The 17,845-nt window shown below is 53.6% G+C and overlaps 4 protein-coding genes across 4 annotated transcripts; 2 read left to right on the forward strand and 2 right to left on the reverse strand.

Annotated features, from left to right (window-relative positions):
• Nucleotides 1-160: 160 nt before the first annotated feature.
• On the forward strand, nt 161-4,486 carry AYL99_06287 (hypothetical protein; the record flags this gene model as incomplete). The annotated part of the gene is made up of 6 exons (XM_018837797.1): nt 161-445; nt 498-655; nt 709-1,762; nt 2,380-2,964; nt 3,015-3,287; nt 3,335-4,486. The coding sequence occupies 6 exons, from the start codon at nt 161-163 to the stop codon at nt 4,484-4,486; spliced, it is 3,507 nt and encodes a 1,168-aa protein (XP_018692357.1).
• A 2,779-nt stretch (nt 4,487-7,265) lies between these two features.
• AYL99_06288 (hypothetical protein) lies at nt 7,266-8,633 on the forward strand (the record flags this gene model as incomplete). Its single annotated transcript, XM_018837798.1, has 2 exons — nt 7,266-7,339; nt 7,391-8,633. The coding sequence occupies 2 exons, from the start codon at nt 7,266-7,268 to the stop codon at nt 8,631-8,633; spliced, it is 1,317 nt and encodes a 438-aa protein (XP_018692358.1).
• A 1,884-nt stretch (nt 8,634-10,517) lies between these two features.
• On the reverse strand, nt 10,518-14,154 carry AYL99_06289 (hypothetical protein; the record flags this gene model as incomplete). The annotated part of the gene is made up of 4 exons (XM_018837799.1): nt 10,518-10,543; nt 10,610-10,668; nt 10,726-12,625; nt 12,699-14,154. 4 exons carry the CDS (start codon nt 14,152-14,154, stop codon nt 10,518-10,520), a joined length of 3,441 nt encoding a protein of 1,146 aa, XP_018692359.1.
• Nucleotides 14,155-15,866: 1,712 nt separating this feature from the next.
• On the reverse strand, nt 15,867-17,578 carry AYL99_06290 (hypothetical protein; the record flags this gene model as incomplete). The annotated part of the gene is made up of 3 exons (XM_018837800.1): nt 15,867-16,680; nt 16,736-17,202; nt 17,264-17,578. The coding sequence occupies 3 exons, from the start codon at nt 17,576-17,578 to the stop codon at nt 15,867-15,869; spliced, it is 1,596 nt and encodes a 531-aa protein (XP_018692360.1).
• Between the last annotated feature and the right edge of the window lie 267 nt (nt 17,579-17,845).

Below are 17,845 nucleotides of genomic sequence, written 5' to 3' on the forward strand. Positions count from 1 at the left end.
GGGGTCTGAAATAGCCGCCTCAATCCTCGATTCCCCGTCTGCACGTCACGCTCGCCGTTCCGTCAAAGCCTCCCGTATATCCTCTTTCGACCTCCATTCTTCCCTCGCTAGCCTCTTCGACAGATCCTTACCACCGTCGTGCCAGAAATATTCTTACACCATGTCTGACGCGTTCAAGGCTCGGACGTTGAAAAGGAAGAATGTGAAAGGGTTGGCGTTGAATGCACCTGCTCCCCGGACAGCGCCCTCGGATGGCGACTCACAAATCCCCGGGGCGCTTGGAAACTCAGAGAGTGACCGAACAGACACTTTGGAGATTGGCTTGGAATTCAAACTCGACCTCAGAAGTGAAGACCTGATCGTGTTGAAAGAGTTGGGTGCTGGTAATGGGGGTACTGTCAGCAAAGTCATGCATGCTTCGACCAAGGTGATTATGGCGAGAAAGGTATGTGTTGGTCATGTTGGGGAGGTGGACCAGATGCTGAGGGAGAATACAGGTCATTCGAGTCGACGCAAAAGAGAACGTCCGCAAACAAATAGTCCGAGAATTGCAAGTGGGCGCCGACTGCAGCTCGCCGTACGTCATCACATACTACGGAGCTTTCCAGAATGAAGCGCGGGATATTGTGCTCTGTATGGAATATATGGATTGCGGGTGAGCCACTTACGGTCTAGATCTGTCCTGCTTGCTAACCTGGCGTCCTGCAGCTCCTTGGATCGCATATCAAAAGATTTTGGGCCCACACGTGTCGATGTACTGGGGAAAATTACCGAATCTATTCTTGGAGGTCTCGTATACCTTTACGAAGCCCACCGAATCATGCACCGAGATATCAAGCCATCAAACGTCCTGGTCAATTCTAGAGGAATGATCAAGCTGTGCGATTTTGGCGTGGCTACGGAGACTGTCAACTCAGTAGCCAACACGTTTGTCGGAACGTCGACGTACATGGCCCCGGAACGAATTCAGGGTGGAGCATACACGATCAAATCCGACGTCTGGAGCGTGGGTTTGACAGTGATGGAACTTGCAATTGGAAGATTTCCATTTGATTCCAGCGACTCTGCCGCAGGCGACAGAGCCAGTGCTGGACCCATGGGGATTCTTGACCTTTTGCAGACTATAGTTCACGAGCCGGCACCGAAGCTCCCGAAGAGCGAGGCCTTCCCGTCTATCCTGGAAGACTTTGTGGCCAAGTGTCTCCTCAAGAACCCAGACGAGAGACCAACTCCTCGAGAGCTATATGACAGAGACAACTTCTTGCAGGCTGCGAAGAGGACACCTGTTGATTTGCAGGAATGGGCAGTCTCGATGATGGAACGACACAATCGAAAGTCCTACTTGGCACCTCCTGCACCAAAATCGCTGAAGAGCGATGGGACAAGTTCGGATTCCTCTCACCCAGCCTCGTCGACGTCGACAGCCTCATTTGCAGGTGATCTCCGTGGCACCCCGGTGACGGCCAAGCAATATACTAGTCCGACATCTGGCAATATCACGGTGGCACCGCCACAATATGGCTTTCAAGGAACACCAACCGGCATTGTGGAAAGATCGCCGCCGCCCCCGCTATCCTTGCAGCATTTGTCGTTGGAGACGAGGGATGCGCCAAACGGAATTGGTCCTCGTGCTAACCGCCTGGGCTACAACGACCGTGACAATATCCCTGAGCCTGCTTCGGCCATCGAGCCTTCGCAAAGACCCATGTTTCCACCGAGGACAAGCAGTAGCGGGAACATCATCAACGGCAGGAACCCGTTGGTAAGTCCAGCGCTTTCTGTGCGACAACCTCCACCAACTGGTCCCTTACCGGCTCCTCCCATGAAAGACCTACCAGCGCCACCAGCAATAAAGAGTGCAGGAATAGCTAGCCCACGTCGTCCCAGATAACATCGTCGAAGGGCACATGATGGCAGTTGGCTTGAACGCGAGCTGCATCAAGCATATCGTGGCAAAAGAGCAACAGGGGCATGCATGGGTATGGGGTGAGGGATGGGCATGTGTTATACAGCATTTGATCCTGGCGTTTCACCAAGTACACTGTGAGCAATTTCGAGCTTGTAGATCTTGAACATGGGAACAATTTATAGGGATCTCTGTGTCGAGATTCTGCCTTTTTGGGATTTATCTGGCGACCAGATCGGGTTGAGGCTGGCGTGGCAGTGTGGTTACATTAATATGGCCCCTCCGGTGCCCCTCGCTTCCCAATTACCAGGCGGCGCTGCGACGCTTACTTTTCTCAGCGCTCCTGCCAAGACGTTCGTCAATGGTTGGCATTCGTTGACTGCAGGCTGAATGCGCGAGTGAAGCCCCGAGTCCGGCATGTCTTGAACAAACAGGAGATTCCCCTCTACTAACTACGACTGCGATCGATCTAGACAGAGACACACACCTCCACGCCAGTCCTGATCATGGAAGCCACCTCGGCGAGGATGGCTTCGCGAAATCAGTTTGTCTTCGACGGCTTCGCCCCGCCTCGTTCGACCCTCCAGCGCTTCATATATAATGCCTGTGACCCTATCGCCAACCTAGAACCTAACCTTGCCTTGAACCTCGAGATCGTCGACCTGGTCAACTCCAAAAAGGGCAATGCCCCGCGTGAGGCCGCATTTACCATTGTGCAGCTGGTCAACCACCGCAACCCTAATGTGTCTTTGCTGGCCTTGTCGTTACTCGATATCTGTGTCAAGAACTGCGGCTATCCTTTCCACCTCCAAATCAGCACCAAAGAATTCCTCAACGAACTTGTCCGACGGTTTCCTGAACGGCCTCCGTTACGGCCCACCCGGGTGCAGAGCAAGATCTTGGAAGCTATCGAAGAATGGCGGTCGACCATATGTCAAACGTCGCGGTACAAGGAGGATTTGGGTTTTATCCGGGATATGCACAGGCTTCTGCTGTACAAGGGGTACATGTTCCCGGAGGTGCGGAGAGAGGATGCTGCTGTCCTGAATCCTAGTGATGTATGAGATACCCCCCAAAGGAACAGCGGTCCACCTCTAATACGTCGCAGAACCTCCAGTCGGCCGAAGAGATGGAGGAAGAAGACCGAGCGGCACAATCGGCCAAGCTACAAGAACTGATTCGGCGAGGACGACCTCAAGATCTGCAAGAGGCGAACAGACTCATGAAGGTCATGGCTGGGTACGATACGAGGCACAAGACGGATTATCGGGCAAAGGCAGCGGAAGAGGTTGCAAAGGTCCAGCAGAAAGCTAGGATATTGGAGGAGATGCTTCAAAGCCACCGACAGGGTGAAAAATTTGCGGATGGCGATGTTTTCGAGGTACGAATCATTGCGCCGCAATTGGTACAACCAGCTGATGAGACTAGGAATTGGCGGGTGCGCTCCAGAGTGCCCATCCCAAGATCCAGAGGATGTGCGAGGAAGAGTCGGATGACGCCGAAGCAGTCGCCAAACTGCTTGAGATCAACGACAGCATCCATCGGACCATTGAAAGGTACAAGCTGATGAAAGCTGGAGACATCGAAGCAGCCAACAGGATCGAAAAGGGAACATTGGGAACCACGACCGGGGTTGGCAAAAACGCAGCAAACGAATTGTCGTTGATTGATTTCGAGCCGGAACCTCCAGCAGCCCCGACAATACCGACACATACGAATGGCTCCCTCCTTGATGCTGGGCCTGCCTCTTCTGCTGCACAGCCAAGACCAACGACAGTTGAAGATGACTTGTTAGGTCTATCGCTGGACGACCCCGGTGCCGGCACACTAGGAGCGATTTCTCTAGGACCGGGCACCAATTTTTCAGCTCCTTCGGGGTCAATCTTCTCGAACATCTCTTCCAATGTCGCTCCCAGTCAGCCGACAGTGCCCCAAACTTCCGCGCAGACATCACCAAAACCCAATTACGATGCTTTTGCCTCACTCATTAGCGCCCTCCCGTCATCGAAACCCGCAACCCCGACGCCTATGGCGCAGGCGCCGCGACCCTCAAGTCAAGCACTGGCTGACCCGTTCGCAGCGCTGGTGTCGTCCAACTCGCGGCCTTCGACCCCTTCGAGACAAGCTAACCCATCGCACCCAGGAACTCAGCCTGTCACAGGGATGAACCAAGGGGTCTCTGCTCCGGCTGAAGACGAGTGGACTTTCGAGTCGTCGTTACCCGAACCACAGACGGTGCAGGTGCTTTCATCACCCCTCGGGATCGACTTCGAAGCCCGACGGACAGGAGGACAGAATGTAATCCAGATAACTGCGCGTTTCTCCAACACGACGCCGCAAAGAATCACCGGGTTACATTTTCAAGTGGCCGTGGAAAAGAGCTACTCACTCCACCTGAAGCCACAAAGCGGGCGTGAATTGGCTCCCAACACACATCACTCTGTTCAGCAGGAAATTCTACTCAATGGAGTGCCAGCAGGAAAAGGTAACCAGGTCAAGATGCGTTACAAAGTATCTTACCAACTGAACGGACAAGCACAGGAACAACAGGGCAATGTTCCACCACTGGGAGTTAGTTAACGGCGACACAGAGTTTGACAGTTTGACAACTTGCTCTAAGACTAGAATACCACGTGAATGCCCGCCTGCTAGGGGCAGCTTGATCCTAGCGAGATGTGCCGTGTCTCACACACAGCATGCACATTCGGACGGAATAGGGCGATACTTTGAGTTGGTCGAGTTTCCCCGTGAAAGCCGTCGGAGGCGGGACAGAGAGGATGGATGCCATGATATCATTTTGTATGTAGCGTTGCCCGTGGAATTGAAATTGACATGGGCATTCTCAAGGTTTCGCACCATTGCTGTCTTCCAAATCATGGAACTTTGCTGCCCCTGCCCCCCCCCGCACACACAGAAAAAAGAAGGGCCGACAACCTTAAAGGGCTTGCAGCCGTTTCCCCCAAGAGGTTGCCCTAAAATCTCTGTTTTCCTCCCATGGTGCAGGAAACGGCAGGTCATGGGAGAAAATGGGGGGGTTGGTTCTAGTGGGCAGTCGCCACGGCTTGTCCATAATCACGCCGACGCCAGCAGCACCGGTTACTGCGTGGCTGCATAGGTCTCCCGGCTACCTTGTAAGCAGTTGAGGCAAGAGAAATGAAAAATACGAGACACGAAAGGCGAATGGGGCGAGAAAAGAGAGATCTGGTACGGTGATCAGGTCGATCTGTACAAGGAAGAGAGATCCAGACATCGCTCCGATCTTGCGGCACCACGGGCACCGCAAGGAGCCCTAGAGGGTCCTTCCAGGGGGCCAGCGAGTAACCAATAGTGGTGACAGTGCCGCCCGGAGATACCTAAGCCGTCGTCAAATTTGCGTCACGGTGGGATGGGATCGTGGAGCTTGTGGGGTCGCAACCTGGCTGAATATTTCAAATTGACGATGCCAGCCCAGATCACCGATTCAAAGGGCTGCCCATCTCAGCCTTTTACGTGCCAAGAGCCCTCGTCTCTTGCTGCCACGTAACTAGGACCATATGCCGTGTGTCGGAAGTGTGCGATCCGAGAGATGGCGGCACTGCGAGACTTTCCTGCCGTGTTTGCTGGTCGAGAAAGGGTATCATGCTGCGCAGGGGCGGTGGCACTTGGTCCCAGAGAACGGGGTTCAAGCCGAATGCAATGGATCCCAGTCGACCACTCCAACATGACCTAATAGCAGATGGGGCATTGTACTACGTACCAAGTAAGTGGCTACCAAATCGCCCGTCATATCTTGGGAGAACACCTGCCTCATCAGATTCAAGTTGGTGGAGTTCGCATTGAACAGAGTACGATGCAGTGGTCTGGGAATCTGGAAATATGTGTCTAATCGAGGACCACAGACACCGACGAGGTGAATTGCCCGGAACAGGGTAGAGACGAGTGACAACCATCTCAATGCAGTAGCCTCAACTTTGATTCCCAACTTCACACTAGCAACCATGCTCTGGACTCGAGTCTCCCACTCGCCTGGGATCGAGCATCTTCAAGTCTGTGACCGCCATCTCTTCTTTCCTCTTCCGCGACTCAGGCGTGTGCGTAGGCCGTTGGCACGGAGACGATAGCCGACAGCGCTAGGATCTGGCGCTACAAGCAAGTGAGGGGCTGCTTCGGGGCCATCGAATTCTGATCTTCGTGGCAGATCGCGAATTGGGGCGTGTGGTAGGAGGGAGGCTGAACAACGGGGAACGTGAAATCTCTGATGTTGGTCCGAGTTCATTAAGATACAACCAAAGCATTAGGCATGACAGAGAGGGCGACTCGTCGAGACCAGGCCAAGGCAAAGGAGATCTGTGCCATCTAAGGCCACCAGAGCAAAGTGGCAGCAGCACCTGCACGATCGAGGGAAGAAAGACGCGATGGGCGGATCAAACATCCGCCGGAAATGCAATCGATCACGGGGGGCCGCCTGAAGGGGAGCATTTGGCTGCGCGCTCTTAGCCTGCGCCTTGCCTGCAGCTCGGCCAACTCTATCAACTCAATCGTGCTCGTACCTGCCGCGTTGGGCCTGGTCGACAAGCTTCTGCTGGCTTCATACCAAACATCCCAGCATCTTGTTCGATGCTGCCCATTCTTTCCGCCATTCTTCGTCAGGGACCTCGTGCATTGACTTTGTTTCTCCCGGCTGGTTGCTCCATGGTCCATGGTCCTTTCTCGTTGGTCACCCCCGTGGCGCTCCAATAGTAGCCTCTGAAGGCCTGCTGCCCACGTATTCCGTCCGCTCCCATGCTCCATGGCTTTCTCAACTCTTTGTTCTGCTCTGCTCCCCCTCTTTCCCCTGCAGATTGGCTGCTCTAGCCCACAGCCACCGTCTTCTCGCCATCCTCGTGCTCGGTCCTAGATCAAAATCCATGGGGATCGCCTCCCCCCTCGACCATCTGATGTGCAATCGAGTCCACTTGGCCACCCTCTGGCGACATTGTGCCCTGGTCTGAATCTAGCTGACAGATACGAGCTGTCTCGGTGCAGTCACCCCTCGTCCTCATCCCAGACACGGTGATTCCTTGGTATTGGCACATTACTGTGCCATTCGCCGCTTACATCTTCCTCTTTTATAGCCCATACCGCCCCCAGGGAACAAGCTCCGTAACGCTTTTCTACGCCTTGTAGATGCACTGGGTTACCGCTGCGTATGCTCTGCCTCTCGAAAGCCACTCAAAGATACTTGCTGTTGCTATATTTACCGCACCACCGTTTGTCTATCCGTCAAGTCACACACGACTCGACCATTAGAACGCCATTCACTCCAGAGGCACGTCTATCGAACTGCGGGAAGATTCTTAAGACAGGAGCTGGGCGCCGGTACCTGAAGGCCTCTATAAAAATGCCACCAATGCGAACCACACCGCGTGAGAAGCCGGTAAAGTCCCAAAGAACTCAGGAAGAGAACCAGGAAAGGTTAGCATTTCTGACGGTGCAGCTTGGCCATATGCACTGACATCGACATAGAGCATATATCGCTGCGTCGAGAAGGAGTGACCGAACTCTTGAGGCTCGAGTGGAGTCGGCACGGAGGGCATCAGAAGTTCACAAACGAAGAACCGGACGAGCACTGCGTATAACCGCTGAGGATGTCATGAACGAGGAGATGTATGAAGAAGAAGGGGACGACCTACCAATACAATACAGACGCCTCACCGCTCATTTGCAGACCAGCTCGGCCGAGTTCAATCGCCGCGTCGCCGCCTACTTGACGCACCAGGTGGCGGTCCGGAGTGCGGTAGAGCAGATGGCTCGAGATCCTCACGGCCAGTATTCCAACAATGGAGTTAATATGTTTCCCTCTCCCATGCTTCCTCAACACCCTATGGCACCGTCAGTAGGAGCATATCAACGCCCTGCTCCTTACCCTTCTCCACATCAACCTCGTTTCCCCCAGAATAGTGGCACCAGAGCAGACTCTTTGACATCAGCTCCTAATGGACAAGAGCCCATATCCCCTTCGGCACCTGCACACCCATCAGGTGGGATTGAACAGGCCAGTATGCCATTTCCCTCTCCCACGCAGGTTGGCAACAATTTTACGGGACAGCATATTAAGGACCAAGGCTCGAGCGCGAACTATGAGTTCCCGCCACAGGCTCAAGCCAGATCGGCTTCATTCACGCCAATGTGGCAGGATATGGCGCTCTTCACCACGTCACTGCCTCCAGAGTCACAGCAGATGCTCGCACACGCTCCTGGCTTTGACATGAATGACCCTTTTTACGCCATGCTGATGCGTGGCTCAGATCAATACTTAGGCAGTTCATACTACCCTTGGAAAAGTACGCACGACCCGGTCAAAGGCATATCTGGCAACGATTCAACGTACCAGGGAATGAACGCGACACTCGCGCCCGCTGCGCTCGATAACCCCCCCGAAGAAATACCCAAACGCCCCAGTAATACCCCTTCAATGTCTACGGCAGCACACACTTCTGTTTCTGCGGAATCTGCGGAGACAAATTCTCGTCAAAGTTCAGGACTGGACTTTGGCCTTAAGCAGGAAAGCAGAGAACCCAGCTTTTTCGCTGCTGTTGATGGCCTGGACTCAGGTCAGGCGACCCCTGCTGGTGACGGCTTTTGGGACCACTTTGTCAGGGATGGGAGCTGGGATGGCGACAACAATGAAACACACGCCTTTTTTAGGGGAGATAATCAAGACGGTGTTGATGAGGACATGAACGTGAAAGTCGAGAGGCAAGATTAAGCTACAGGATAAGGCGGCAATACTCCAGGGGTCGAACGTGACTCGGTGTGTCAATGACCACTTGTTGTTTTTCTGTGAGTTTCTCCTCGCCGCTTCATTCATTGGAATCAAAGAAACAAGAACAGTCGACTCTTTTATCTCAGCCTGAGTCGGAGCCACAACCTCAATAGATAATAGCTTTCAGCTCCTGCTCACACAGGCAACTGCTTTCCACATCGCTGACCGTCCTCGACATGAGGACTACTCTATCTGGAGTCTACGTGTGGTTCATTGTCGAAATACCCAGGGTCCAATGGAGTCATGTATGGAAAAAGATTGAATATTGACCTCATCGCAATTCCTCTGACAGTTCTGGACTTCATTCTGCGCCGTTTCAAATCTGGCTGAAGAGCATTTGGCTGTGAAGTGCTGCTTCAGAGTTATTCCACTAGCGCTCTTGGCGGCGACCGATAAATGGTTTAAGCGTGGCACTAGTCACCAAGTAATAGGGCAATCCGCGTAGTTCCTGACTGCCAGATGCGGCTAGCAGCGTTTGTGAGTGTACATCACTTTGAAAGTACGCAGACAGAACTATTTATTCGCCAGACAGCACTGATCAACGCACAAGACCATCGAGTAGGAGTTCTCGTCAGTGCAGGTACATTCTCGTAGCTGGAACCGAAGTTAAGTCCCCTCATTTTCCTCTTGAAGGTGGGACATTGTACACTGCCTAATCCAATCCATGATCTTCACCATTGGGGCTCTAGCCGTGGTGGACACAGCGTGTAGGTCACAGAGACCTCGACCACCCCGCGAATGGCGATATCCATTTTTTGAAACCGAGGTGTTGGACAGTGGGCCAGAGTATCCGGTCGTTGAGTGTGACCTCCGCCGAAGACATTGTGACCTCAGCTGCTGGCATTGGCTTTTTTCGAATACCAACACAATATACAAAGCTCAGCCCAATAAAGTCAAAGTCTCCATTGCTGGGAGCTGGCTCATTGAGGAGGAAATAGCTGTTGTTCTGGACGGGCGTTTCCAGGGTCCTCTGCCCATCTGAAGTCAGTATCATGTCCTGTCTCGATTTTAGTCATGTACATGACTAAAATCGAGACAGAGGTCGTCCACTGTCTTTCGATCTGGTCAAGTTGGAGAATACTTACAGTTGGGGGACCGAAAAGGCTGTGAGGGTGTTTGGAGCCCGGAGGATTGAGAGACTGGGGCAGTTGGAAGCCGTGGAAAATGTATGCACTATACATATCTATGATTTGGTGGAAGAGCTTCTGATGGGAGAAGACAGGAAGTACCGATTAAATAAATACTCAGGAAATAGGGAGAAGGCATTGACACGCAGCCACGCTCAGCTTCCGTCACGCAACTGTCTCACCGGGTCGCGACGTCTGTCACACGCCCTGACGTAGACATATCTGGTGTGGTAGAACTCTATTTCTTGCTTCTACACCAGTTTCGGCGGCTTTGGTCGCGGCGGTTTTGTTGTTGCCCTTGTCGAGGTTCTGAAGTATGAAGCTTTCCCAAAAGCTTCCCATTTGTATTTGAAGCCCTTCACGGCTGTGACTTCCTCTGGCTTTGACACGTCGAATCTAACGCAACCGAGCGAGGGGACGAGTAGACGCTATGTATATATAAGATGGGAGGGTCTCCATCCCGCACGGAGAATAGCATGTCCCGCAAAAATGCGATGTACCAGGATAAGTATGTATATTGGTATATGTGCCCATATGCCTATATGTCGGTCAAACCGAATGTGCAAGCTGTAAGAACCTGGTTGTAGGTATAAGCTGGAGTGGTACATGCACCAATTCCACAATCCTGCCGAGCGAGGAAGGTTTCTCTCAGGTCGCTCTGTGATAGCAATCCATATGCGCCAAGAATGGGTTGAAAGTCCTAGAGCGAACCGCCCAACATGACGCCTGTGGCAAAGTGAGTTGGCACGATGTTCCCCAGAACCTGGCAAAGGGAGCTTGGGTCATACTCACCGATCGTCGAGAAGACTGTCCACACGGTGGCGATCTGGCTCAGTTTCGGCGGACAGTAGCTGTCAACCTCTTAGTAAAACAGACGGATAGAACTGTTAGATCCGTCTTGGACTCACTCATCTCCAGATGCTCGAACATATCCCACCCACCACACCCACTGCGCGGCCCAGCACCCAAACATGCCTACAATCGACCGCAGTGCAATCTTCTTCAACAATGCACTGTTGCCCCTTTGGCGCTCCTCGTCCTCTTTCCGTCGTTTCTTCTCCAGTCCCGACCATATCTTGATCAGCCGCGCGTGCTCTGCCCCAATTTGCACCCAGCTTGTGCACAAGCCGCGCCATGCTTCTAGAGCGTGTCTCTCGCACTGCGACTTCGTCTCACCGGTGCGTATCAAGGTCTCGAGACCGGTGAGGGTGTTCTGGTCTCTGAATGCGTCCCCAGGGCCCCTTAGATCTCGTAACTGAGCCTTGAGGCTAATTCTGCGAGTCAGTGAATCGAATATTTGGCGCAGGTGATCCAGCTGATATTGGTGTGAAAGCCGCCAGCCTTGGCGGTTTTTCTGAAACCGATTCTCCAGGTCCCGGAGGCGCCCTCTCACAAAACTTTGCTCGGATATGGAGGGTTGGACCGCAGCCAGCTGCTGACGCCGCTTCTGGTATGCCCGGATCAGGGATTGGATGGTCTGCACCTTTCTGTGCGTGGTGGCCAAGCGGACTCTCAGCATGCTGTTTTCGGCGGCGGTGGACTCGCTCTGTCTCATCAAGGCATTTCTGTGCTGCTGTGCTTCGGAATACAACTCAGCGGCGGCCTCTCCAAAGGTTGCCAAATCAGAAAGTTGCTTGCTCGGTGTTTCGATCCAGACGTAGTAGGCGTCAGCGTACTCCTCTTCGGCATCGGCACCGTCCGAGGGCCGCTTTTTCTTGTTCTGGCGGATCGCTTTGGAGGCAATGATCAGCCTGTTCGTGTCATCAGTTACATATGTCTGCAAAGCCTGCCAGCCCCTCGCCAGGGCTTGGAAGGCCCTGATAGCGTGCGGGTAAACGTCCCCCAGAGCCTGCTTTTCCCTTTCCAAGTCGGCCACAGCGGGAGTCCAGGCGTCGTGAGCTGTTCTGAGAGACGTAAGCTTTGTTGCCCTAGCGTTCGCAAGTTCCCGCGATCTCTTTGCTTTTCTGTTGAAACCCCTAATCGTAAAAGCAAGGACCGCAACATAATTGCTGATGCCCAGCATGGACCAGAGACATGTCGCGACCGCGATGAACATGACGCTGAGCCACATGATAGATCCGGCATACATGACTGCCGCGTCTTTCCCGCGGGAAGCGTGCTGGAGTCGACCGACCGTGTAGAACTTCTGCACACGTGCGTAGTTCGTCGCCACTCCCATGTAGTATGCTCCTAGTAACTGGAGGATGACTTCGGCCAGGAGAGTGGAGCTCGCCACCGAAAAGTAGATGGCATCTTCGGCCTGCCAGGGGATGAGGGCGATAATCATCCAGGAAATTCTCGGCCGGGTACACCACAACAGGACAAGTTCCCCAACATTCACGCCGCCATACCCTGGCGTGGATTTGATGATGTACGCCCCAACGACATTGCTTGCCACGTGAAGTATCACGGCGGCTGGGCCCGTCAGTAGCCACATGCGCGAGCCTCGATGGCCGCATTGACGGAACGTCAGCTTCTTCATGACGTCGCGTCGGCCAAAGATCGGTACCAACAAGGCCATGGCAGCATTCACAGCCGCGAATGCCACCAGACTGCTTACGGTCGAAGGGCATTCTTGCGGGGGATCCGAGCCTGTGCTGGTGGTGTTGAATGACTTGTCCGGCGCTATCTGAATGCGCCAGCTCCAGGGTAGTAATTCATCATTCTGAACATAAAGAAGTTTGGTCCAATTACGAGGTAAGCCGTCCCAACCAGCGACTGGGCTGCAGGTCGAGTTCATCCATCTGAGATATCCTTCCCGTTCCCAAGACAGCTTGCAATTTTCGGTGCAGGTGGTCTCATAAGTCACTGTGCCATGTAAGTTGCGAACATACAAGTCATCCTCATCGTGACGTGACATCAGTTGGTAGGGCGAGCTTACCAGGGCGGCAAAAACAGGAAGCCTTGAATCCAACCGTGGTGGACGAGCAGTTGCCTCCGCTAGGGTCCAAGTCACAAAGAGACATGCTACATTTCTGTTGCGTGCCACTCAAGACGTCGAAACAACTGTGTGCGTTGAGGCATGAGGGCCAACTGAAGTTCTGTTGGTCCTGGTAGCTGGCGTTCATCACCATAAGACCATCTTCCCAGTTGTTGGGCAATCCCACAAAGTCTGGTATGCCATGACAAGTCTTGTTGAGCCAGAGATCTAATTCGGTCTTTTCAATCGCTGTCGCATTGCATTGGTCCAGAAGGCCTACGCTCTGGCAGAGACATCTCTTATCCACAGCGTTCCCGACACCAGTACAGTTGTTTTCGCTGACTGTACACGCGCTAAAGGTACAGTCACGTATCGTGCTGTTCACTGTACCGGAACAGTGGTTAGGTCCGGGCGAGATGGGGGGTACCAAGGTGCTGCTGTTGACAAGCGTTGCATTGTAGATAAGCAGACTGTCTCTCCAATTCACCGGCCATCCATAGGTCCCTGAAGGATGGCAGATGGCGCTGGCCCAGAGAAGGAGACTTGTTCGTCCTGCGGCGGAACAGTCATCGTGGCTTGCATTGTATGCTTCTTTGCAGAAGCCATTCCGATCAATGAATATGCTGTCGTCTTGCTTCGGATCGTAGGGCTCCGACGAGACGTAAGAAGGTGAATATCCTTTGCCCGGTGCATCAGGAAAGAACGCCGCAGCCTCTACAGCTGTATAAAGGTTGGGTTCCCAGATCGACGCCTCAAAGCCAGCACACGTTGAATTCACAGCCCACGGCCTCACATAATTGTCCGAGTACCAGCACTCCGCTGATGCGAAACAGGGGTAGACATTGTCCAGGCCCCAGAAGCCTTCTCCGCTGTCCCACGAGCCAACAAAGAGAAAGGAGGGCTTCAGCAGTCCATTTGTCCAGTTCTTTGGAAGTCCATCCCAGTCGTCCAGATCACCACAAGTGGCATTTAACCAGTAGAGGTAACTCGCGTGATCTCTCACGCCAGAGCACTGCGAGGAACAAGTTGAGGAGAAGAGATTTTTGCAGATGCAGTCCTTATTGATCAACGTGTCTGTCTGCACACAAGAACCGATGAAAGTCGCGGTACACTTTTCTGCCGAACATGAAGTCATGTAGTTTGGATCGAAGGGGCAGCCAGGACCATGACTGAGGCAGGCCGGCGGATCTCCCAGGTCAGACGGGTATACCCATGGTGGAGATTTGGGAATTGCGTCTCGCAGGGACAGCTTTGGTAAGGGTGACCTTGCTGAGAGCCCGCTCTCCAACTGCGCGGGATGTTGGTATCCCGCCACAGCTTGAGCGGCTGTGGGTAAGGCTGAGAAAAACAAGCACAGACCCAGCAGATTCAAAACCGCACACATGCAGACCCGATACCATGTCTGACGAATGAGCATGATATGGGAGCCTTTCACAGTTCAATTATCAATGTTTCATGAGGGGACAGGCCGCATCAAACGAGATGTTTTGATGCAGTACCAACCCGCAGGAAGGAGGGCTGGAATGGTGCAAAGTCATGGGAAGTGACTGCCTTCTATCTGCATGACGAGAAATAGCACATAAGCTGTATTTACCGACAAACGAGCTCTAGCCACGGCTTTCGGACCTTTTGGCCTGACGGGCAGCGCCGCGAGGCGCCCAGGGCCCTGCGATGCCAAAAGACCAAAATATCACGTCTCTGGTCGATATCGTGACATGCTGGAGCAAGCAGGGCAAGTCATCGGGCGCTGATAGTGTTTTCCTTCCCGATGCAACCCGTGGCCTCGATTGGCTCTGGACGTATGAAACATGGCATGAGTTTGTAGCTTGGTCTCTCTGAATCTAGACGTCCATGTGCAGGCGAGAGAGGTTCCTAAAGCCGCTGGGGCGGACACTGGCGCAAGCCACCGAGCCAAAGGGGTCTTGGCAACTCGACGGACCGGAGTGGAAATCGAGGGATCAACGATGAGGCCTTGAGCTCGCAGCTTTGTTCTCTCCACGGGAGCTTCGGCTTTCATTACTCGTGTGCCTTCTTTGCTGCACCGCCTTATGAGTCGGGAGCCTGGTAGACTGATCCTTTAGATGACATGGCTTCAAGACCTCCCATCTCAATCAAGGATCAGGCTGGCCTGAAGAAAGCCTCTAGCGGAAGGAGAAGAAGTCGTTGAGGCAGCTAGCGCGAGGCTCTTCTGAGGCAGGGGACTGTAGTTTGTTCATTCATTCTGCACCATACGAATGACAATAATAGATCGGGACTTGTTGCTTGATGTTGTGGACACTGGACAGGTTTGATAGGACAAGCTTCTGTTGCTGTTCCCACGTAACCCACGTGACAGGATCCAGGTGGCAGATCACGTGGAAGCTTATGATTGGTTCGGGGGATTTTCTAATGACACCAAGAATGACCGTGATCCGTTGAGTGAGGGGCACAGCCTCCAGGACTATCGAACTAACTACTCGGTACACGGCGTGGTAGCATAGCCATATCTCTTGGGAAGCACTGGTGAGGCTTAATCAAGGACACGCATTAGCGTTCATGTCAAAGAGGCCTTTGTTAGTGTCAACAATGCCCAGGCCTAGTTGTGTCACTAGCTACCGCGTGGATAGTTCTATCTATGGAGGAGTCTTCGGGGCCATTGCAGGAGGACCCTCGGAACCGAATTTCTATCTCATCTGAAGACCGTTGCACACCTTTGTAGGTGGTGTATTGGTCGGGGAATAACTGGTCTTTGACAAAGCGACGGAATTGGGACCGCATTTTGCATGCGAGCCGATATATCAGTTGCATGCTTTGTGGATAGGGAATGGTGGGCAGGGAGGCATACAGGTTGGGGGCAGGAAGAAGAGCCTGTCCTCCTGTGTCCGCATGTACGATCAGTGGCCGTGCTCTCCTCCAGGATCCTGCTGTGCGTCGACTCAGTTATTCCCAGCCGTCTAAGGCATCGACACCGCGTCATGTGAAGCTTCATTTCGTGGATTTGAACATTATGCCTTTTTGTCGACGATGAAGAGTCATTCAAATCGTTCTCTCAGCATGGAGTCTGAGTCAGCTGGCAGACGTTTCCAGCTTTGTCTTGTTCGAAGATCCATTGTTCGACCATGGTTCCTTGTACTTTGTTCCTTCCTCTAATCAGCGGTGCGACGTACTGCTCTTCCGACTCAGCTCTCCACTCGGCCTGAGTCCGCTTCCCCCGTTGCTACCAACACTTGGCCGTTGCCCCAGATCAAAACTCCTCCTGACACTGCTCGAGCTGCTTCGTCTCCTTCGCATCCTGATTTCACTTGGGTCCGCCACGTCCGAGACGCCACCCGCACGGGCGAACAAGATCAGAATGTCGGTAAGGGAGACTACGCCGACAAGGCGACCTGAGATCCGCGCTCCTGGAAGGGAAGATGCGGAGATCGAGGGACCTGTAGGCGCGATAAATGGTGGTTTTGGCGAACTGTCAACTACCGCCCCAGGAGATGTCGAGAACGGGTCGGATGCGGGAGTAGGCATCGCAGTCGGAGGTGTGATATGGTGACTCCCCCCACTAGTTAGTGAGAGGTTGGAGGAGTGGCTTGACGTCGGCACAAGGGTGGCACTATGCAGCGCCGGCGTGGGCGGGCCGGAGGAGCTGGGAGAGACTGGTTCGGTGATCCACATTCTGTGCGACTTTGTGGCGACCAGCTTCGCGACGGTGTGCGCGAGTGTCGAGAGCGGAGTTACGTGGAAGACGGGGAAAGAGTCTTTGCCTTCATACATGCCGCGGGTGGAGAGAATGACGGTGATGAAATGGATACATGTGTTGCGGAGGAGGGGCAAAGAGGTGGACTTTGTGAGTAGCTTGACGTCGACATTGGAGATGTTACCAATGACATTGTAGTTATGGTCGACCACAGGGAGGGAAGAGACGCCTTCGTTGAGCAGTAAAGTCAGGGCCTCGAAGAGGGGTCGGTCGCCACTGAACGGCACACCGGGTCAGAGTGTGTTTTCACCACGGAAGGGCTCGCACTTACTTGATAGCAACCACATCTCTGGATCCGATCCTCAAATCACGAAGATTTTGGAGGTACAGCTGGTCCAACATAGGAAAACTCCGGCCATTCTCCCATAAGAATCTGATCAGACGGCTCTGGCTGAGCACACCCGTTGCTTCCTTCGTCGTCTCATTCACCACCACGACTCGGTGTACCCCTCGTCCGAACGTCTCAATGGCCTTGAGCAAATCGGCGTTTTCGTCAAGGAAAGTCAAAGGTTCCTTCTTGCTCAAGTCCTGGATCTCGCGCAAGTGTATACGTTTGCCTTCTCTTGCCCGCTGGGCCAGTTCCATGAAGTCTGTGGCATGTTCATCGTCATCGGGGCGGGAAAGCCCCACGACCAGCAACAGGTAGGCATTGAGGTCGCGGTGGTCAAATGTACCGATGACTGGAGAGCCTGGCTTTTCGCGGACAAGGACGACAGGAGCGCCTGACTCGATGAGGAGCTAGCAAGGATCCTTTGTCAGTCCTGACGTGGCCTTGAACAAGGGACGAGGATACACTCACATTGGTAGCCGACTCTACAGGAGTTTCATTGTCCACAAATCTCAGATCATCCGGATTGACCAGCTCTTTGACCTTCACCTCCGTCCAATTCCTCCCCGCGAAGCGAGGATCGGGATTTCTCATAGGTGGATTGTCAATCAAATCTTGCACGGCGAGATGGGATAGCGAGGGCTGTCTCTGCGACCGAGGAGAAGGGGGATGACCTCGTAGTTCGTGGAAACTCTGGCGGTGATGGGCAGCCGCGCTGGGCATAGACGGGATGCGTAGGGAGGGTGTTCTGGCAGTGGTAGAAGGAGACTGGGACTGAGATTCCATGCTGGAGCGAGAAGATATAGTCGTTGAAGGGGGGGAGGTGACCGGCGGGTCCCGGTTAGGCGTCGACATCCTCCTATCGGCCAAGGAGCAAGTGATCGTGTTTGCTCGTCGCTGGTGTATGGGAGATTGAGGATGGAAATGCGGTGGAGGTGGGGACGGGTCGCACCTCAATTGGCCGTGAGGGGGAAAGGTTTGTTACGTGCCAACCGCGAGTGGTGTGATGTTTGTTATCTTCGATGACTGAGACGGTCATGCATCAACAAAAAC

Source organism: Fonsecaea erecta (genome assembly GCF_001651985.1).
Source record: "Fonsecaea erecta strain CBS 125763 chromosome Unknown Scaff5, whole genome shotgun sequence".
NCBI lineage: Eukaryota > Fungi > Ascomycota > Eurotiomycetes > Chaetothyriales > Herpotrichiellaceae > Fonsecaea > Fonsecaea erecta.